Source organism: Aythya marila, assembly GCF_965140915.1.
Source record: "Aythya marila genome assembly, chromosome: 2".
Taxonomy (NCBI): Eukaryota; Metazoa; Chordata; class Aves; order Anseriformes; family Anatidae; genus Aythya; species Aythya marila.
The window spans coordinates 123,179,539-123,203,562 of NC_139043.1; the positions used below are offsets into that span (position 1 = coordinate 123,179,539).

At 35.6% G+C, this 24,024-nt stretch overlaps 1 protein-coding gene across 1 annotated transcript in view; it reads right to left on the bottom strand.

Annotated features, from left to right (window-relative positions):
• Positions 1-24,024, bottom strand: part of EYA1 (EYA transcriptional coactivator and phosphatase 1) — a 163,599-nt gene that overhangs the window by 38,547 nt on the left and 101,028 nt on the right. Inside the window, exons 9-12 of the mRNA XM_082753848.1 lie at positions 18,467-18,549; positions 17,863-18,049; positions 6,146-6,288; positions 4,874-4,957 (exon numbers count right to left, since the gene is read on the bottom strand). Coding sequence (XP_082609974.1) covers positions 4,874-4,957; positions 6,146-6,288; positions 17,863-18,049; positions 18,467-18,549 — 497 coding nt within the window. The remainder of the gene's footprint in view (positions 1-4,873; positions 4,958-6,145; positions 6,289-17,862; positions 18,050-18,466; positions 18,550-24,024) is intronic.

The window sequence follows — 24,024 nt, forward strand, 5'->3', positions numbered from 1 at the left end:
CAAGTAAAATTAACCAGAGAAAAGAATTTTGGAAAGAAGCATTTAGCAACAAAGCTGTATGGAACAGACAAAACAACTATTTTTGAACTCACACACACTAAGAGTAAGTTTTCTAGTATCAAAAAATAACCCTCATAAATGGGACAGAAAAAATCCATGCCACTATAATGACACAGTTCTTAAAAATAAGCCTTCTATTTAAGTCTCCCCCTTTCCCCCTCCCCCCCCACACCAAAAAAAAAAAAAAAAAAGGCTTCCTAATTCAAATAGAAATACTTTAAAATATGAGCAAAATTATTCTGCCCCTCTATTTTCGTATCCCCCTATTTGTCTTCCTTTATGTTACTTTTGTAGGCATGTGAGGTGGAAAGCAGGTGATGTTTTCTCCCTGTATAGGCCTGAGGTTGCTTCCCTGTCACATTCCTGCCTATCTTTGAGACTGGCTATAACTCTGCCATTCTTCATAGCTCCTTAACCATTTTTATTAAACCAAATAAGGATTTCTATTTTCCCTAAGCACTAATAGAATTCACACTGCAGAATGCTCTGTTCTAGTTAACAGGAGTTAGATCCAGGACTAAGTGTCTAACATGCAAATGACAATCTCGATCTACATCTTGATCATCAAGTGATAACACAACATTGTACAATGACACCCATTTTTGGTTTACATTTGTAAATAGGAACATCATTTTGAAAAGCAGGATAAATCAGCAGACACAGCAGAACATTGGCTATGAACCCATAGAATTAATTTTAAATGAGTAGCTGTGAATATATATGCTAATTTCAACTTGTGCCTTACTTACAGTAAAATTTTCTGTTAATTTTTTTATCACATATTTGAGTCTGAAAAAGTTTTTTTTTTTTTTTTTTTTTTAAATTGTAGACCATGTCACTTAAAGGTATTTTTAAATGGTTGACAAAAAAGAATGTGGATTTCTCTAAAGTAATATTAAAACAATGTCATTTACTAGGCTAATTTAATTAGAAGAAAAACAAATAAGAAAATCATCGGCACCTACTGAAAATGTCAGATTAAATACCATAAAAATGAAGAGAAGAAACAAAGCAGGTTTCTTTTCAAAGAAGTCCTAATTCCTTAGTTAAACTCAATCTTGTTCTATAGAAAGTTCCAACTAGCATAAAAAAAATAGTTAAGCTGCAGCTCTGGATACCACATATTTAACAGATGCAAAAGCTTTATCTGTGTTTTAATTATCTGTGTAGTTACAATCTTGCAACTGCTCTTGTAAAAAGCACAAGAGCCTTGGTTTAAGGCACTGCAGTAGATTATACTCTGCTGCCAGTCATTACAGTGAAGGCTGAAAACTAAAGAAGACAAGGCTAGAATAAGATTTAAAAAAATAAAATAAATCCCATACCAAGCCTTCTTTTGCAGTTTTAAGCCACTAATTGCTAACTAATTATTGTGAGGTGTCACACAATGAGGAGGAAAGCCATCAATCTGTTCTTGTTTATCGGGATTTGCAGGTTCAATCTGAGTGTCTTTTCAGGTATGGTCAAAATCAGGTACAAATCTCTGGGGGAGGTACTGTTTAGCTAAAGAAAAGAAATACCAATGTCAAACTGCTTAAGCAGGCCTCTTGTTTTGAATACTGGTATTGGAGCCAAAACATTGTCTGTATGTCATTTCTAAATTCTACCCACTTGATTTCTTTGTTTTGCGGAGAAACAAGAAGCTGAAAAACAGGAAAGTTCACTTTGGGTACAAGGCTTATTTTCCACTTAAGCCTACAGGTCACAAATGAAGGGTTAAGTGAAACCAGGCTTTGTTTTTCTCAATCTCTAAAATATAATAAACCACATTAAAATAGCTTAAAAATTAAAGGAGAATTCCTTTAAAGCATCTGAATATATATATGCTTTCACTGAAAATGGAAATGTAAAGACCACAACATTCTAGTGCCAATGCATAGCAGAATTTCCACCTGCTTCAAGATGCTAAAGAATGGTTCCAACTTTTTCCCAAATTCCAAAATTTCATAAGTTTACATCTGGCTCAAAACTAAGTTTGTAGGTGTTGAAAGCCCTAAAGTCAAGTAAAGTAACTGATAACATGACATTCGATCAACAGATCGAATATACATACAGATATGTATACAGATATATATATATGTATGCAGATATATGCATATATACATAAAGAAATATCCAAAAGCAAACTGATTTTTTTTTTTCTTCTCTTCTGGACTTCATTTTCCTCTGCTAGTTTTATACATATCTGTGAAACCAAAAAAATTCTAAACAACTTTAAATAAAAACGTAGCAGTTTATACTGCTGCGCAACACCAAAAAAGAAATGTATTATTTTGTTCCAATGCTGAAGGACAAAGGCAGGGAGAAATCAGAGCACAATAGCAGCAGAAGGAGAGCAGGTGATAAATAGAGATGAAAAAGGCTATATAGAGAAAAGGGTGGCATAACCAAGATGTTATGAGGAATGAGGAAGAGAATAAGGAAAAGAAAACCTATCCCTTCAGCAACTGGGCTGCTCATCATTCATAGTCATTCACCATGAAACTCACTCAGGCATTATGAGAAGAGCTGAGTGCCAAGCTGCCAAATCCCCTATTTAATTAGGATATTTTTGTTTGTTTGAAGTTCCAGCTTTTGTATTTTAATAATTATGTGAGAAGCTTAGATTTAATTTTTAAAAGAGCATTTCTAGCCCTCACCACAGTGCAGAAACATTTAAGGGGTGAGGTTAAATTGTGAAAACATTAAATTTTTTCCCTGGAGTTTTGATTTTAAGGGCCAGAAATCAGTAGGAAACGCTCTAAAAATGTGCACCTCACACTGCTGCAAATTAACTTTAACTCTTATATGACAGTCAGTAAGCCAAGAGAAGCCATGATATGAATGAAACTTTAAGAAAATAAAGCAACATAAAAATGAAGCTTGCATAACTATCTCTAGAAGTCAAGGACATGCACATGGCTGCCCTTCACCAAAAAGTTATAATGTTTATCCACAGTGCATAATGCATTAATTCTTAGCATAAACACTAATGCCATAAACCTTCTAAACATCAAACTTTGTTTCTGTTTTTAGCAGAGATGATATCCTGTAGTTCCTTGTTATGTGTATATATGTGCTGTAGTATAGCAAGAAGTACAGCAAAAAGACAGCTGTCTTTTAGAGATGTGTAACTACTATTCTGCCATACACCATGCAGCGAGAGGTGGCCACGTAATGGCTACATCTCAAGAAAACAGTGTCAACAGTGACAGAACTGCCATCAGAAGGCACCCCTCTCTTTGCAGCATGCATATCTATGTGTCCTTACAGCTAAATACCAAAAGCTTTCCTCAGCCTCAAGTATCCAGCAAAAAAGGTGTTTATGTTCATGATCCAATTAATGAAAGAAATAGGAAAAATATGCTCACACAAGTACTTCTCAGCAAGGAGTATTTAGCCTTTTTCAGCATGTATTTATTTATTTATTTATTTATTTATTTTGAGAACACTGGGATTTGTTCTCTTTTTGAACTGTCACAGATTTGGTGATTTTGCAGTGCCATACAAAAGCTGGTTTTAGAAGGAGTTTGACATACACTCATAGAAAGGCTGAGGAATGGAAAACAACTTTTTGTAAATGTTTAATAGTCTATAATACTTCTGTTTACATGTATTGATAGAATAATTTTCAAAAGATCTTAAGTTCTAGTGTCTTTTTAACTAACCTAAGAAACCCAAGAAACGAAGAGTGCTTTTAATGTACATAATGAAAAAAAATTAATTATTTTCCTCAAGCAGGCAGGCTGCTATTACAGATAACACTTCTGAAAATATACCACACCACCTGAACAAGCAAAAAGGCTTACAAAGAAATACTGCTTTAGATTTTCATAATGCAAAAAGCTATTAGAAGGAATTAAGAACCCAAACCAGAGAGAGACTGGACTGAATCAGAAGTAGCTTTGTCCTTCACTCAGGTATCTATAGAATAAAACCTTTTAATGACAAATACAAGTTTTACAAGAAGACAATGTGATTACACAAAGCCAGACCAGTTATTCTTCATATGATAATTTTTGAAGATTAACAAAAAAAATAACCAAGAAAAAAAAAAAGAAAAAGAAAAAAACTCATTCTTGTTATACCTCACTTGAGGTGAGCATGAAAGGGCATAAAACAGATTCTAGCACAAGCTGAGACATTAGCTTTCAATACAATCCTGGAAAAACGAAGTCTGATCTCACTAGGGCATTCCGTCATAAATTGTTCTTATTCACCTAAGACCATGTTTCTCTTCTGAGAATTACCTAGGAAACCCACAGTCTGCAGGCATATTCATAAGTTCAGGTATGATTTATAGACTGTGCATAATAGAAAGATTTGACTCATAAGCAGACTTTCAAAAACATCAGTCAATACATAGATTAAAATTAAAAAAAAAAAAAAAAAAAAAAAAAAAGCTGAGTTAAAATATTTTAGACTAATCCATCTGTATCCAGAAGTATTCTTCCTCTGGTTAAAATGTTATTTTAGAGCTCACTTGTGGAAGTTCTTCACTATCTCGGAGGAATTAACTCTTTGCAGATTTGGAAGATATCAACAGGTTTCTCAAACTCCATACCTACAAACAAAACCTAAAGTGGTCAAAGTACAATTAAAGTACAAATTAAAAGAATGCTGTTTAATTTTTTTGATGAAGATAAAACCTGAGTAAATGCAAAGTATGAAAGAAAAATTACTCCTTGAAATAAATTTACTCCTTGAATTTTTACATCTTTAAACACCAGTAGTGGTTTGTCCCTGAAAAGTAAACGAATGTTCTTGTGCTTTCTGCATACCAACCATAACAGTAAATATTACTGAAAATTTCCATTAGTTTCTTGACACTTACCCTTCCATATCTGTTAGCATAGGACCCTGTAAGCAAGGAATGGAAAATGATGATTGTCTCATCCAAATCCCAAATGAATACTCTCTGTAAAAAGAGAATCAAATCAATGTGTTCCTCTGTGAAGCTGATACTTGAAATGGAAAGTTAAAATTTGAATCAGTAAGCGCACAAATGAGAAAATTGTATTGAAATGGTTATATATTAAAACCATGGTTTCCTTGCCATTTATTTTCAGAGCTAGCATCTTTTTTCCAGAGAAGGGTAATACAATCTGTTAGCTTTTTACTACAATTGCTATTATATCAAATTATTCCATTAGAATAAAATTATAGTCATTGTCAAATACACACAGAAAATGAGATTGTACAATATATTGTTTTAAAGCCAGATGTGAGATAGAAACTGAAATAAGTGAAGAGAAGCCTCTGAAAATTAAATCTTTTACATTTGAATTCTGTATTTCTGTAAGTCTTACAAAGCAAAGTTCATATAACTACTCTTGAAAATGTTGTCTAACATGAAAGTAAACTAGTAAATTGTTGCTAAGCAGTTACATCCCCTTAATCTACTTTCATTTTTAATGGAATTTATGCACCTGAAGAATAAAAATTGTGAATTCAGATGTTGCATGCGTAAGAATTTGAGGCATCAGTAAATAATTATTTTGCTTACAGCCAGTGGAAAATATGTGCTTTAAATCTGTCCTCTGACCACACACAAAATGATGTTTTAATGAAAAATAAAGTGTTCAAATACAAGTATTTAAAGTCTTAGTGAGATTGTATTTCCCATGATGACAAATGGGTTAAGCTTTTGGAAGGGATAAGTAATGCAGTGTGGACACTCATAGCTGTGGTGTGTCATTGGAGATGTGTTCTCAACATAAAGTATGGCCACTGAAGGGAATGTGAACATAGCATGAAAGAATAAAAACCGCTATTGTGCTAAAAGTGTCTCCTGCCCAAAGAGAAGCATTGACATGGGAGAAGCTTTCTTATTATTATTTCTTCTTCTTCTTCTTAATTATTATTATTATTATTTAATCAAAAGGAAAAAGAAAAGCCCAATATTTTTCAGAGAAAGTAGATGCTCTTCATGAAGAAATTTATTTAGAATAAAAACTACAAAAGTATTGGGGGAAAAAAAAAAAGGAAAGAAAATAAGGGCTCCACTGCCACTTTATTTTTCATTTGTAAATGGTATTTCTCTCTGCAAACTCTGCAAAATAATGATAAAAAAGATATAACGTCAAAAATATATAATAAAATATACCTCTAGGTCAGAATCTGGTGGTGGTGAAGGATTATTGTTTCTTCTGCCACGTCCACGTGATTTTCCATCTGAACTACGACGCAATCTATCTGAATCCGAATCTTTAATAGGTGTTGATGGACTATGGATTGTACTGTATTCTGCTGTATTAAAGAAACAAACTTTTTACCTTTTAGTTTAAACTTCAAAATGTTCAACTTGCTTTAGAGATGTGACACTAAAACCAAGATGTTCGCAAGAGTTCTAACTAATTTATGTAGTACTGCCATTTGCAGTTGTAATCATTTTAGTTAGGACTCATTAAAACGATTACAACTGCAAATGGCAGTACTACATAAATTAATTTGATCAAATACAGGTTATATATAAGAATAAAGAGAGAATAATTTATTTCAGTAAACAAATAAAAAGAGTAAGTCCAAAAAATTTTAATTCCTTCAAATCATAAAAGAAGACCATTCTTCTTTACAGAAGATCATGCTCTAAAATAATAATAATTTTAAGGCTTCATATTATATATGTATATATCATATAGCTTCATATTAATTCAATTCTAAGTTTTCAAACATGCTTTAAGATGATCATCATGATGACTGGTAGAAAAAAAAAAGTGCATGTCTAAAAGAATTAACATGTAAAAAGTGAAATGTAAATGTTTAAAAATATTTTAAATTGCTTGTCACTTTAGCTTTAGATGACTATATTTGAATCTTATGAATAGAATTATTTCTAAATATAGCATGCAATTTTATTATTTTCTTAGGGCATGTTCAATGAAAACATGCATAAACCATGGAGATAAAATTTCAAGTAGTCTTCAAAGGCTTATCAATACTGTACTTTTTCAATGAGTATATTCAAGAACCTTATTGTACACTATGCTTCAGAAAATGTTTACTGTCATTTAACAGGTAAGAAAATAACAATGATTTACTTATGTTAGAAGAAAAATATTTTCCTGAAAACATGCCAATTGTAAGATGTTTTGCTATTCTTAACATCCACAGAGACAGAAACAGTGAAGTGCTTGAACATTAAGAAATCAGACAACCTAAATTATCCTTCCTTTCTCATATAATGCCTCTCAGAAAAGCAACAACACATTTTAAAATCTCTTTTTCATAACTTTGTTTTGCATCCTTAAATTCAGAAAAACTTTATTTTATTTTGATGGCTTTTTTTTTTTTTTCAAAATGAAAATAAAAATATATTTCTGTGAAGGTAGTTAGAATTTTCAACATATGATATATTTAAAATTTTGATTTCTCAGCATTAACTACTATTCAGAGTTCAGTAGAAGTGTATATTTGTTTGTTAATATTATTTACTTTTCAATCAACCTAAGCCATGGCATTCTACTTTGAACAGACAGGTATAATTCTCACACAAGTGATCCTTTTTCCTAAAAAAAACATCCTGTTGAGGTCAAAGGTTAGATTAAGGAGGAGACTCTGGACATCTGTGTAACACCACATACTCACAATTACTCAAAATAATAATGTTTGCTTGTGCTCAATTACGGAAAGAGGTCTCGAAGTTCTCATGTTCAACCTTCAAAACTACACTTAACTAAAATTCATATATATTACCTATTTTGTATTATATTTTTAATTAAGTCTCTCAGACTATGTTAAACAAAGCTGAGTAACAACTTAGTATTCAACACAAGATAAAAGTCTTCAAAAGACACTCAACCTATACTGAAGAGTGATTCTATGTATGTGCTTAATGACAAAAAAGTTGACACAGCTGTCTACATATTTAAAAGCAGAAACTGAATCTTAGAATACCATGTACATTCCAATAATTATTTTTTTTTCCATGAAAATGAACACTTCAAAATTATTTAGATTAATATATTGAGTGTTGATTGCTCTCACCTACTGTACTAAGACATGAATAAGAAATCAAAATAATTCAACTAGAAGAAAATTTCCCAACATTTTAAACTTAAGTGAGTTTTTTGTCTGCTATACATTATTTTTCTGGGTTATAACTTATTTCAAAGCTTTTTTTTTTGCATTGTTTTCTTTCTTTTGCTTTTCTTTTTCCTTAAGGCTTTTGATAATTTAAAAACAAACAAACAAACAAAAAGAATAGAATTTGTTCAACAGGTATATTGCCCAGTAATACTTTATATATGTGCTCTAAAGTTCAGATGTAATGAGAAATTGCATTTCCTATTGAGTAATTAAAATTAGGGATGCTCTTGGCCTCTAACAATATTTTTAGGAGTGTAACTTTAGATCCCAGTTTATTAAATTCTTCTCACATACATGATATGCCTAAAAAATTCAAATTATTAAACTTGGGATAGTGATAATAATATTAGATAAAAAAAAGGAATGGGTAGCATGGAAAAATTATAAACAAAACTTCATGACAAATAAAAACTAGTGAAAAAATGTGCAGAGCAGAGCACAGTGAGTGCAGGGGAGGTAGTCTATCTATAGGAGCCTTACAGCTTTCCACTTTCACAGAAACATATTCATGTGTGTATACTGCATTCAAGATTTCAAACACTTGGCTGCAATTTTGGGTGAAGATTCATTTTCATGTTCCCTTTACAGATGCAAGGCATTTGTCTGAAAGGGCCAGATCCTAACCTGACAGAAAGGCTCCCAACCCCACCTGGGTATCCTAAGGTTGGTAGGATACCAACCAGTAGCCCGCCTTTTTTTGGACCTACTGTACCTGCATTGTTCCCAACAGAGATGTGCTTCTCTTGTTCTTACAGATCTCTCCAGGCAATCTGCTCTGCTGTTTTGATAGCCATGCCATGACAAATAATATAACTTTAGCATTCCTTTACAGCAATTGAACCTCTGGGAAAACAGAGAAAAACTCTTTCCTTTATTGAATCTGTGTGTATTTGAACATTGTTCCCATATCCCCTTTGTTGTTCCCTGATGGTCCTCTTTTCTAGTCTCTAATTATTGTTCTATTATCTCTCCAGAGTGGACACAGCAATCCAAAGAAAAGTAGAGCAAAGTTGTGCTTCTGTGTCTCACAGGCTACCCTTTCCTGGACTCTACTTAACAGGGGACAGTTTACATTTCCTGTGATATTTTTAATAAATGTTAATTTCACCATCCTCAGATCAACTTCTGTGACACTTAACTGGTTATTTCTCGAAGATTTGGCCAAATACTACACATGAACTGAACACACAACACTGCTAATAATCACCCACTTATGCACCTACTTATGAGACAGCCACTGCAACCATTCTGCTACAGCAGCGCGACAGATGGCAGTAACCAATGGGTGAAAACGTGACAGTGTGTGTGAGAAAGTTGCTCATGTATGTAAAGGGAAACCATAGCATGTATTCTTTGGATTAAGGCTAGTTGACTATGCAGCCTCAGTTTGCGTGGCTGGGTTACCAGCTCACTGGCCAATGGTCACTTGCAGGTCCTCATAAGGAAAGCCAATTAGAGAATTCAGTATCCAGCTGAGCTCTGAGCCTTGACGAGGCCAAGCCCTGACAAATTCTGGAGCAAGAAAAACAACAGCGGCTGAGGGTACTCAGTGTGCCACTAGTATTTGGAGTACTGAGAGCGGTCTGTGGGGAAAGGTAGGGCCTGGAAGGAGCTGCCAACATTCCCTATCCCACATTTGTGCAGTTCATCATTCCTGCCTAAATGTATACCTCACACCTGCTCCTATTCAGATCACATCTCCATTTTTTGAGTTCTCCTCCTGTCTCCAAAGAACTCACAGCCCCTCTCAGCATGGTGTCATCTACATATTTAATAGGCAAACACATTCTGTTCCGTCATCTAAATGATTAATGAAAATGCGGTCTGGTACTGGGCCCAACACAGACACTGAGGAATGCTGCTGTAGCCATCCTTCTATTTTAACAGCGAGCTCTTACTGGCTTCTCTCTTGACATGGTTTCCTAAACAGCTTTATATCATTCTGCTGTAGTTTTGGCTAGATTGCTTTATCCTAGTTTGCTTTTAAGATTGTTAAGTGAAAAGGTCTAGTTGTCAGGGCAGTGAAAGCCTTACTGAAATCAAGCTGTATAGCCACAGTACATATTACTGTTATGCCTATTATTCTACATTCCCTGATATGAGTATTTAATTTGTTCAGCCTCAGCTGACTACATAGTAACATATTGTAATATTAGCTAAGGGAAATTACTATGTTTTTAAAGCACTTAATTTAATTTTATCCTGTTCTTGGGCACCACAAACACAGGGAGGTGCAGGAGAAAACCCAGAGCCCTATAGAACCGTGAGTGGGAGAGGATCTGCTCTTCACTGCCTGCCCCAAAATTCAGAGTACAAGGTCACCAAAGGGAGCTGTTAGAAATCAGGTTAAACAAAAGAAGGAGGAGTTCAGACCACAGCTAGGAGATTTGTGGCACCTTTTCCCAGAAAATGCCTTGCTCCCAAAAGACTACAAGGGTTCAGGAGGAGCCTGGAGATACCCTTGGAAGAGACACATGGAGGGGTGCTACAGCCATGCCTGCATTAGCAGGTAGTGCAGTTGGGTCTGTGGGACCAAATGGGTGGTGACAGCAACCCTGAGGCCACACAGTCTGTTTCTGGGACATCATTCCAGGCTAGGCCCAGCCCGGTGCCCTGAGGACCCTCGTTAGGGGATGGAGGATTTAAGTGATGCAGGACAACATTCAGGTCAGTTTTGTCTGGTGCAGTGCCAGGACTGCTCTGCTAAGCCAAAGCTCTTCTCTTCAGAAAAGACTCCTGCTCCAAATTAAAATGCTAATGTAGTCACATCCTAAACATACAAATAATGGCAGTTTTGGAAATCCCCTGAGATGAAAAATATCTGGAAGCTAGAAAAGCGCTGAGGATAAAACCTATACAAACTTTGTCTGTCCTCATGGCTCTCAGGCTGTCTGCTTACAGCCACTGTGGCAGGTAGGGTACAGGGACGGTTGATCCAACTGTCTCAATGACTACATTCTGTGTGCTACATACACCTTCAAAACATTATTTTGATATGGTATCAACAGTTATTCTGCACCCATTAATTGACACATATAATTTTAGATCTCTCTGCACTCTGTTCCAGGTTTTCTGTACCAGTGTTACAGCTTGTTCCTGCTTCCCACACTCTGAATTCTCTCCCCAAACTTTGACTTTGACCAAGTGTAAAAGACTCAATCTTGACTTCTCTATACAGTAAAAAACCAAATGAACAAACAAAACACAACAAAAAGAAAACAACTAACGTCATAAACGCAGATTCTGTAAGTGTCTATCTCCTTTCCCAAGCAAGACAAAAACAACACATAACTCTGAAAAATAAAATATATTTTCATTCTGCTCTACCTGAAATACATGAATCATACTACAGTAGAATATCAACTACGCCACAAGGAACCATATTATTGCAACTTGACATGCAGTGTCACAAGCGTATACTTCCGTGCCACACAGCACTGTATGCAATTTTGATGGTTTTATGTCACACAAGAATATTTCCCATCACCCCATAAATTAGAATGCTTCCATTACTTATTAATAGACTATAGAGTCACAGAGTCACATTTGCAACACACTATTTTGTGCTTCTTTTCATTTGTTACAGAAATTCCCCATAAGTAATTGCTGTATTTTCTTACTATTGATTTCACTAAACAGGAATAATATCAAATGACAAATCTGGGGAAAACTATCTGTCCCAGAAATCTCAAAATCTCATAATTACTCTAAAGTACTTATTTAAGTATTTCTCACTGGTGAGTCTGTAGGTAGATTTATTGACAAAAGCATTGCAAATTTCATCAGACTTTCCCTACTACACTTCAAGAGTATGCAAAAATGAGTAAGTCCCCATTATCAAAGTAATCCTATCTCATGTCACAATGTAAATTATACAAACAAGATGGGTCTAGGATAGCTAGTATAGCCAAATGTCTCTGCAAGTAGGTATATGTAAATATTTTCCATTTACATTACGTCCAGATTTCCCTCAAATTTTATATTTAATTTTGAATAAATATCTTAAATTCTCAGGCAAGCATTATTTCAACTCCTGCATACTAAAATAAAAATATAAGATACAGATTGTTTCAGTGTCAGTCTCATGCTATGATTTTCTGACTTTTCTATAAAGCTAAAAAAGATTTCATAAGCACTATATCAAGTTCTTCCTTTACGCTCTTACATAAAACCAAACAAAAACTGAACAATGCATTTATTTTATTTTATTTTATTTTATTTTATTTTATTTTATTTTATTTTATTTTATTTTATTTACTTTCTATATAAATATGACTACTACATTAGTTGTAAGTAAAAGCACTAAGAAGGTATTGCAATAAATACAACAATGCCTGCTAATGATATTACACGAAGAATCTCTAATGCTGTTTTGACCAAAAGCCAAAATCTTCTCCATGTGAAAAATGAATCTAGTTTGTCTATTGAAGACTATTAGCATACTATTATAAGTTTGACAGAAATCCTAAATAGTCTGTTGATAAAAAAGCTATTAGACCTATAGGCAAAAAGGACTATTTATTCTGAGGCTTGGGTAGCCAAGCCTCAAAATTATTCAAAATAATTAAAAAAAATAATAACAGTATTTAGTATAAATAGCAGTAGGCATTATGTATGACTATGTGCAATAACAACTGTCTTAACAACCCCTGCAGTGGTCTGGAGCTTTCTCTCCAATTTACAGTGCTGAAGGAAAGAAAAGACGCCTATAATGGGCAGGTAGTACCTCTCTCAATTTCTTCCTTAGTCATTATGTATGGTTTTAAATGATTTGAAATAATTATTACTTTTAATCCTACCAAAAAAAAAAAAATAATAATCCTATTTATCTATTAGAAATATATACTGAAAGGTGCATTAAGTTTTTATATTGTGATGATTAGTCAGGTTATATACTGTTGAATGCAATGCAAGAGTTAAAAGTTATAAATTGTCAATGTAAAAAACAGAACAACCAATATCAGAAAAGCAAAACCAGTGTTGTACTTTACTATTTATTACTGTATCCAATCTCATTTCAGTTTTTACAGAAGTTTCATTGTTTCCTTCCTATGTAAATATATACTCCAGATTTACTCTTTACTTTTATTTATGAAAAAGTGTAAATAGAACACCAGTAATATACTGTGAATAAGTACTATATATTTCTGCACAGATAGTAGTGAAAAGTTGCTTGTAAAGTATCTTTGCTCTGTTCCATTTTCTTATCTTTAATTTATTGTTATGAAACTTAGGAGAAACTGTAAAGGTACTTTCCCTTTCACAATACTATATGCACTATATTCTTTTGGGATATAGAGTTCAAGGAAAAAGAAGTTTGGCCCTTAAAGCAAAATCGTGACCCATGGCTAAGAACAATTTTTGATTAGCAAAGAAATTGTGGGGTTTTCAATCTGTACATGAATACATGAATTCATGTACACGAAGTACATGAATAATCTGGATCCCTCTCTCCCTCCTCCCCCTCACCTCCAAAACCAAAACCAAAACCAAAACCAATAACAACAAAAAAACCACCACACACCAAAACAAAACAAAACAAAACAAAACAAAACAGCACAAAACCTTCCACCTTCCAGTAATATTGTAAACAGACTTATTGCAGATATTGCAGAAACCAAGAAAACTGAGAGATCAGATCTAAAGAACAGTGCAGCCCTCTCTTAGTGAGAAATAAGAAATATTATGTAATAAATCATAAATACAGCTTCTTATGAAACAAAAGGATAAAATCAGATTTGTTGTCTGCATCTCTAAACCAAAATTTGCACAAGTCAAGAAATTTCTGTTACCAGCTACGGTGATGGAGTTGAAATACTGCAAGAGAAAATTATTAAAGCTTTAGAAAAAGTAGGCAATTTTTACATTAACTGTTATAAATACACATTCCTCTTTGGTCATTCCTCTTTGAGAGGAAACAAATTTGAAAACATTGGGTCAGGCATCATGGATTGGTGCAAAATGCCTACTAGTCCAGGATAAATTTCAATATCAAGAATCCAGTTAAGAGAATGTAAAAAGGCCAGACACATGCCCTCATCCACTGTCTACAGACATTTTTTTCTGTCAAGAATCTCCTGAAACAAAGTTGGTATCTGTGTCTAATCTTCGGGCTTTTCTAAGATTGACAATGCTTGAGCCAGCATAAAATTTTCACATCAAGAATATCCTGCAGGAAGGAGCTGCACAGCTTACCTATATGCAGGACAAAGAAATACTTCCTTTTGTTTGCTCTGAACCTACTTTAATGAATTTGAGTACTGGAAGGGATAGTGAATTATTGCTCATTGTACTTGTACTATTTTTATAATTTCAGTTATTATTACTTCTTTTATGTGCTAGCAATTTGCAGTTCATACCTGGGATAATTTCTTCACATAGGGATTTAAAACTCCTCCCTGAATGAACTTAATATTCTACTGTTACTCTGATGAAAAGCATTTTCTACTGTAAAGTGAAAGTTAGAATTTTACAAGTGAAGAAAGCCACAAACCTTTAAAGATTCTTACTTTTGAATTAAAATAAAATTTCCAATGAAATCTGAAATATATATTAAAAATGTTAAATAGCATAATAAACTTTATTGTTTTGTTTAATAATTTTCTGATTATTTCACTAGCAAAATTACAGCTTTCCCAAGTTCCCAATAAAATAACATTAATTTATATGTATGATTTACAGAGACAGGAACTATCAACCTTTGTGTAATCAAGAGGTTTAGTGACTGATGTACAAGAATTTTTTCAGATCCACAAAGGGAAGAGAAAGAAGAAATACCGAGCATGACAAATCTCTTATTTTTTTGCAAGCATCCCTGGATGTCCTGGATCGAATGAGAAAAACTGCATATTTAACTAAGGACTATGGAAAACCATAAAATGATTATTTTATATTTGAAAAAAGAATTAAATACATTTTAAGTCAAAATATCGGTGCTTTCTGAGTCTGCAAAACTCTATTAAAAATGTCTAGAGCTCATAATTTCTCTTTTCACATTGTTTGTTACCAAACTACTGTGTTTCACTTACTGGTGAAAATTCATGGGAAACCCCTATGTCTGTCAAATGATTCTGTTGCTTCTGTGAAGTCTGAAGGCTGTTCTGTGCTTGTCCTGGCATATTTCAGAACTGCACAGATTACATATATATGTATATTTAATACACAAGATGTCTAGGGCTGTCAACATCCACAAAGAACAGCTGCAATTCAGCAGCTGCTGCCCATCCTAATAAGGGGTATAGCAGCCTAACACGATGGCTCTGCACTGCTCCCTACTATCCCTTACATATGGCACTCCAATCACAGCAGAAACGCAGCAGTCCAACTTGACCAGATGTAAAATATTCTACAGAAAAATGACTAATTGTAATATATTTGTCCATTTCATTTATTTATTTATATTAAATTTGGTTATTTTGCTCATTTGTTCTGTGATTTTTTTTTTCTTTCTAATATGCCTTTCACTTGTGCCACTCAACTAGAATTCCCTTCTCCCATGCTGTTCCCTCTTCACTTTCACTTCGTCGTTTTATCTCCCAGACATACTCTGTATGAGCTCAGCAGAGGCTGTGTGATAAGCCTAAGCAAGAAGAAAGTAAAAATTAATATTATCCAAGGGAAGATGTCAGACACAACACTAGATACACTGACTGGTCGCTGCTTCTACCAGGGTTCAGGGTTTGTGAGACAGTGAAATGATCCTACCTAATTTTAATATAGGAAACCAGCACTAAGCTATATTAGGGTCAGCCACTCTAAGCTGCTCTCATACCATTGGAGAGACTTTGGTGCCTCTGGATGAAGATTATAGTTAAACAAATCTTTAAATATTTCTCTAGAGGTGCTGATGTCTCTCCCCTGAGTAACTTAAATGCCTCAGCAAAATACATAAAGACAATGGATAAATCAGTTACTTTAAGACTTGTTACTTGCAAACCATTTGAAGGAACTTCGTTTTGGGAATTATTGCATCAGTAATATAAAAGGAAAGAGAAGGCATTCCCAGCAATATCAGAGTAGATGTGCACATGACTAAGCAATGGCTATGTCTAAGCAGAGCAGTGACAGGACATCCCATGAATGCACGTGGAACCATAAGCTTGATACATCCATGGTAAAACCCATCATCTTCTTCCAAATTTTCAGACAAAACCTCCTTAAAAGCAATGTAGCAGACCTGAGGCAGAAAAGAAAGCCTTTCGAAAAGGAAAGTGATAGAAAAATCCTGTCTAGGAGTATGGAGCACAGAAAACTAATAGAAAGACTTTGACTAAACCACTAAATTTGAGCTTGGGAATAATACACCTCCTCTCTCCATACATATCTGCTTTTAGGAAATATCAAATAGTTTTTTGTTTGTTTGTTTGCTTGTTTTTTAAAGTTGAAGATCTTGCAAGAACCCCAACCCAGATAATGCAATGATTCAATAGAAGTATCTTGATAAAAGCTAAAGCTTAATCATGTTTATTTTTCAAGGTAAGAAAAATTTATTGCTTCCAAGTTAAAAAGAAAAAAAAAAAAAAAAAAAAGAAAACAACAAATAAAACCACAAGAAAACAAATCTAAATACTTAAAAGCAAAGTGAAAACCAGAATCATTATGCAGATTCCACTATACATCTGTATATTTGAAAGCTACAGACACCAATATGCTTTCATATATTTAAAAAGATTCCCTTCTCAAATATGTTGATGCACACATGTGGGATCTTGTGTGCCCTGACTGTATTTTCTTCCCTACTTATTTTCAGAAAATGTGAGAAAAGGTACAACACTGCATGCATTTTCTTCACATACACACCCATACAGAAAAACTAAAGGAAATTATATTGAAGCTGACATTGCACATGCAAGACTGGTCTTATAAAGTAGATCAAGAAAACTGAAAACAATATTCCCCACAAAACCTCCAAAATAAAAGCTCTTGGTAGCATTGCCAAATCATAGGTGCTTTTCCACAGCTGAGAAACACACCACATTACTGAGAAATACATCTGCAAACTTGGACCTTCTCTGTGACAGATTTGAAACTACTGCCATCTACTAACTACTGACGTGCTTGAACTGTTAAAAAATGTATTTTTTTTTTTTAAATAATGGGAAAAGTATTTTTCACCTCTCATTTCCAAAAACAGCTGGAGCAGTTTGGCATACATGTTCAAAAAATGCCTCCACCAGTAAACGACTGCCAAATTCTGTCAAGAAAGGTAAAACAACTGGGAAAAGGGACAAGCCACTGAAAATCTTTACTTAAAATGGAAACACTTGTGCAATTTCAACTACCTATTACAAGCATTATTATGTCCTCTGAAAGTGAAAAATACAAAAGCTCCCTTTCAAGTGGACACTCAGGCTGTGGTCTGAAGGCCTCTCAATTTCAGTCTTTGGGAAAATCAAAGGATTTTATCTTAATGAATACAGAGCTTAAAAGCAGCAGGTTCTGGTTTAGTGTAAAGTCTTTCCTATATCCTGCAATTTTTTTAACACAAACATTTTACAAATAGATATAAAAACTTGTATTTTGTAAAAGACTTAAACTTTTACTGATCCCCATTTCTCTTTAGTCTGTGTTCTGTTAGAATCTGTGCAAGATGTGTCACAGGCTGAGGATTAAGAAATAATAACAACAACAACAAAAAAAAGCCGACTATGACTATACAGAAAAAAAAATCCAATTCAACCCCCTTTCAACTTACAAAAATGTGCCTCATAGGGACCATAAAATCCGTGTAATTACCTGCTGCAGGATCTGTAACCGCTTGACTGGTGATGCCAGATGGTGGTTCTTGTAGCTGGTATGTTGCATTTGTGGAGGGTGTTGTCGGGCTGGTGTTGCTGTTTGTCATGTAATGCGAGGGATACGGTGAGCTATTATAATACTGTGCATATTGACCCTGGCCAAAACTGGGATAAGAGGGATATTCCTGCAAGACAAAAATACGCAACTGAATAGTCTATCAAAGTTTTGCTACTTTTTAGTATAAATTCCAAAATATAACTACAAACACATGTCAGGCTTTCAGCACGTATGCTTCCTAGACTGGATGCTATAGGACCTAAAACTGCAAAGCAGTAAAACTATATCTAAATTACAAATAATTTAGTATGTCTTCTCATACAAATAGCTTATTAGACAAACTACTGAAGATGTGTGAATAAGGACATCAAACCCAGATAATTAGTTCTATACTGTAAGTTGACATTTTGAAGAAAAACATTTATAAACATTAATTTAACTTGAGAAAATAGCTTTCCAGAAAGCTATTTAAGAGCTATGTTTTTTCAGTGGATGAGAATTCTAAGTTTGTCAAAGTTTCCTCCAGTCATATGTACAAATTTACCTGCTGTGAACTATTAAATCCAGTAGAATTTGTGAGTGAATTATTTCCCGCATATATTCCTGATGATGTTGTAAAACTGCTGCCTGAAATGAAAAATTATGTGAATTACTAAAACACAGTATCAGAGAATAACTTCCATCATGCGATTATATCATAAGGATATGGCATATTGGTAATATTTCCCATATGCTGAATGATCTGGTTGTCATCAGCTCTGCAATATGTTAATACAGGGAAAGTGATAATTCATCGTTCCTATGCCCCATGTTTCATTACTGAAAAACAAAACAAAACAAAACAAACAAACAAACAAACAAAAAAAACACCCTGCTTTGACAGAAACTTAAAAGTTAGACAGGAATCTGCAGACACCTAGGATCAGATAGCAATCAGGGTTTCTTCCCTTTCATTTTTTTGTCAAACAGTAACTTTGAGCCTTGTCCTGAGAGATGATATCTCCCCTCACTGAACCCATGGGCTCCGTTTCTCCTGCTGCCTTCAAGCATTGTCCTCTTATCTTCGACCTCTTATCCCTGAACCTCAGTGCCTCAACAAAACAATAATAATAATAAAAAAAAGCCATAACACTCTTTTCAAAAATGCTTAGCCTTCCTGTGAAGCCATTAGGATTCACTAATCGATCATAGACAGCCTTGGGCCGTAAAACTACTTTTTTGATAGAGTCTATCAGGCATGACACAAGGGAAAAAAGTACCTCTCTTAGAAGAGAGACTGAAGATTGAATTTAGCCCAGAGACTGAATTACTGCCTTCACCTCTCTCTCCTCTCACATCCCCCTCATGAGCCACCAAAAATAGACAGATGGGTCTCTTGTTTAATATCTAACCTGAGAAGCCGTTCCACTAAAAGGGCAGCAACCCCCTTTCAGCTGTTTTGCCCTTGCTGGTTATAACCCAGGATTGACACAGCCACCAGCTGAGACATATGGATACACAGGGTGAAGCTCTGTAAGCCACCAGAAAGTCTGTAATGAGGCAACCTATTGAACTCATACAGCAGGAGAGCACCAGTGAGCAAGGAACTCGCATCAAAGCACACGAGCTGTTTGCAGCCTCCCTTGCCACTGAAACCTGCTTAGCACTGAGATCTTGGAAGAAAAAGATGCAGATGAGCAAAAGAGGCAAGGAAGGATGAAAGCCAACAGGGGGCCAGGTGATACAGATTCACCAATATTCTGGTGTGCCCAACACAACTCAACAACCACATCTTACACAACTCATTGGGAAAAGTGACAGTTCTTGCAAATCCAAACAGCAAGTAATGCAGGCAGGACTGCATGCTTAGCACAGCCCTTATAGGGCATTTGTGAGCTATATAAGTTTTTTAAACAAACCAAAAAAAAAAAAAAAATTCCTAGCTATAACATGTCAGAAGGAAAAATATTTAAATGCTTCAATTGCAAAAGTTACTAAAAAAGCACACCACTTAAGCCTCAGAGTAAGAGATGTGAAGTATGTCCGACAGCAGTAGGAGTGAAAAAATGAAGTTTAAACTTAATGTGTGATAATGACTGTAAACATTTTTCTTGTATTTGCTATTAGCACTAAAGCTCTGTGGTTGTTGATAGATGCTACTAATCCTGTGAACTAAAATCAGATTACTTCAGCAGAAGAGTTGACATCCAAGTTTAGCAGATAGTACAGATAAACAGTACTAATGAGAAAAACATGTTTTAAATTTAATTTAAAATTGGAAAACAGATGTTATTTTTTATTATAACAAAACCCAGAGCCAAAATACAGCTGAAAAATATTTTAAATTGCAAAACTTTGAAATGCTATTTTATTTCTAAGAGTGCTTTGGATGGAAGAATGTAAGTTACTGTGTCTTTTTTATTTCTGCAGTTATTTCTGAGTGATGCAGTAATACATTCAAACACCAGTTTTATAGGTGCGTGGTTTGAACCATTCTGAAAAGATATGAAATGCCTCTCACAGTCATAAGGAAGAAAAAACACAACTACAACCCACAAAACTTTTCTTGAATGAATACATTATCTTTCCACAGAACGTTTGGCAAATAATTTGCAGGAGCAAATGAGAAAAGTAATTACATGGCAGCCAGCATCTCTGCCCTCAGACAAAGACACACACATACTAACACACAGATCTCTCCCTTTCATCTTATGGTCAGTTCTGGCTCCTATGGAGGAGGGGTGGGGGTCTCCTAGACCGTAACAAACACGAAGCAGGTTTTTCAGAAACGGCTCTGTGGGCCACCCAGAACTACTGGCCTAAAGTTGCTTTTAAAATATTTTTTAAAAAAAAGGTTTTGCCATTTGTTTTTTGAATAACCAGATGCAGTGTGGCATAGAGCTGCTGTCTCTGCATTAGCTGAACAAACACAAAAATAAGAACCACAAAACGCACAAGATTTACTGTGGCAAGTTGGCCAACTATGCAGCTTTAAAATGTGATAAAAGCTGTCAACTTCAGGTCAAAGGTCTATTTGGCAAAGAGCAAGAGCCCACATGAAAGCTGGGAAGCCCAGCCAGCATCGGAAGGCTGCCGGGCCCTGCTGGGCCCAGCGCAGCAGCTCTCGGAGCAGGCCTCGCCCCCGCGCTGCCACCATGGGCAGGATGCAGTCCTCCCCTGTGTATTTTCCACAGAAGCCCATTTGCTTTCCTAGCTCAGTCTCCTTGCCATGGGCTACGTCTATCATCAGGGCACAATATATGTGGCAGAAGTTTAGTGCAGCTCTCTTGGGAAAGCTGAGGACGGCCAGATGGGCTATTTAAGCTCAAGGTTTCTTCCATTTGCTTACAGTGTTTAAAAATCTTTGGCAAACTCCCCCTTGTTGTCCTAGTAACTGCTTAGCCATTTAGCACAATATTTTTATACTGTATAATAATAACTGGTTACCTTAACATTTAGTTTTTAAGGATGAATTCCCAAGCCAGTTGGTTAGTATATTCTGAAACATCACAGTCATTGTAACTAAAACAATTTTGGTGTTCATCACAGGTTTAGCACCCTTCCAGCAGTAGGCTACCCCAGTGCACAGTAAAAGTTACGTTTTTATCACAGCAAAGGGGATACTCAAGAAGACAGTTGCAAATGGAGCCCTCTCCTTGGCCTTTTCCCCCAGTGCTTCCCCACTTCATTTATCCTTACTGAGCAATCCTTGTAACCATGCCAATATAGGAACAGCAGCCCATTCCCACAGTCATTAGTCATGTAAGTGGTCTTTCAACATCTATGAAGCAACTTATATGAAAAAAAGCTTAGGGAACAAACTCATTAAAGCAAGGGCAGGAGCAGAGAGAGGCAAGCAAAACTGTGTAGGTGCTCTTCCCATCCTCTCCTCTCCTCACCCCCCATTACAGGGATAATAAATTCCCAACAAACAAAAATCCAATTACCAGAATAACTTCAGCAAGGAGTTGTACACAGTGATTTTCCTCATCATTTTCAGAAGTTGGCAGCCTCTCCCTCTGCTATTGTTCAGTGACTAATCATGCTGTAATTTTAGCAGGGTCAGGAAACGCACTGGGTTTAATTGACTGCACACGCACCGCGATGCCGTGTTGTGGTGTTTCAGAGAGACATTCACCTCAGGGAGAAGAGCTAGAATACCTCCAAGGCTTTTCAATACAAGGTAACCCGAATCAGGGAATATAAACAGAGCAATTGCTAGGCCTCTAGGAAATCCCATTTGCTGTAGACAAGGGTGCCAACAGGGCCCCAAGTGCACTGGCATGTAGCACTTGTTTATGAAGAAGGTTGTGGGATCCATTATCTTCATTTAGCAGCTCAGCAGCCACACGCAGGAGATGAAGAACGGCTATGGCAGACTATGACAAGGCTGAGGCTGCTGCCTGCCCGTACACTGCTTGAGGGAAAGGGAGAATAAACTCATTTCACTCTCGGGAGGTTTCTGCACAAACAACCAAACAGCAGTAGCACTACCCCAGTCTTCTGTCAAGAGAATCAATCGTATCCCTAAATAATAGTCAAAACTATGAATGGTTTCTTCTTCCAAAATTAAACCAGGAAAGGGAAACAAAAGCTCCTGTTTACTTTTAACGTCTGGTCAATCAAAAGGAAGAATTAAGTCATTTGAAATACAAAAGTCAGACTAATGAAACCATTAAAAATATAAAACCATTAAAAGCATATATTCAAATATATAGTATAAATATTATACTGTCAACATTTAGCAGCAAGAAAAACCTGGTTAGCAATGAGATTGTTTTCTTCCTTAGCTTGTAATAACTCTACCAATATTTCATTGGAAACATTCTCCTTATTTCCATTCTTACGCTCTGCAAGGTTTCTGCAGGAGACTAGTTTTTTCCTGTCCATACACTGTGGTTACCGTTCATGAGCATGACAGAACTGATACATGCACCACAAGGACTCCAGGCTCTCCCACTGCTACCTGTGTATCTTCTGCCCAAATCAAACACCTGGCTATCTGTTGCCTCCTACGTGCAGTTCTCAGCCCAAGAACAGCCTGGCTGGAGAAGGACCCAGACTCAGACCACCTCCTCCCTCAACCCTGGGAACAATACTATCACAAAATCAATGCCTGTGTCCCTCCTCCCTTTAGAGCTTCAAAAAGAAGGTCATCTTTAATACATTTCTTTTGCAGAATATTTTTAGATCCTGGCGTTTCAATCTGTATAACTGAAATGCTTTCCAAGATCTTACTGTTCAGTCTCTTGACAACTGCCACCCTTTCATGGCCTTGATAATTATGTTCTTAAACACATCTTGCATGCTGCATAAAGCAAAGCAACACCTATGACAGATCTCTTAACTAGTCAATTGACCAAATCCTAGCTTTGCTTTACTAGTGCCAGAATTCACTGCTTACTCTTAAGATTTTCCAACAAGCACTCCCTCACATTATTCTATGCTGCTCCCCCTTTCCTTCCTCCAGCAAATGAGCTTCCCATAGACATCTGCAAAACCACTTCATTATCCTCCCTAAAATCCCTTTTTATTGACATCCCTCTGCTCTGTATCTTACAAAATAAACCTTTAGAGTTGTTAGATAACCAATATGTGGTGACGACTATTTATTTTGCCTAAGCAGTGTCAGCTTTATTGTTACATTATGCCCTGCTAGCCTGAGTGTTTTACATTAGCCTCTGACTTATATGGGGACTATTTTTTCATTTTTCTATATAAGGTTAGCATAACAGGATCCCAATACATAACTGTGGCAGGAAGGCACTACTGCAACAAATATTATAGGGAACACAGACATGATTATTCAATATCTGTATTGCCATGAATTATCAGTTCCTTAAAAGCTCGAATGTCTATCCAGGAGTTCCCCATAGCTGCTGTCAAGTACCTTGAGGTCTCTTACAGACTGGTGTTTTGTTTTGTTTTAAAATGCTGTGGCTATCTGCAGGAAGCAAAACTAGTGAACTAGTTATGGATATATTTACTCAAATGAGTAGAAGTTCACCCCTAATTGATGTGTAGAGAAAAGTTAGCATGCTGGTCTTACTCCACCTTCCTTTTCCTTGACAGAGCACACTACAAGTAAGAAATACTTCAGATGTCAGATGGTCACTTCTGCCC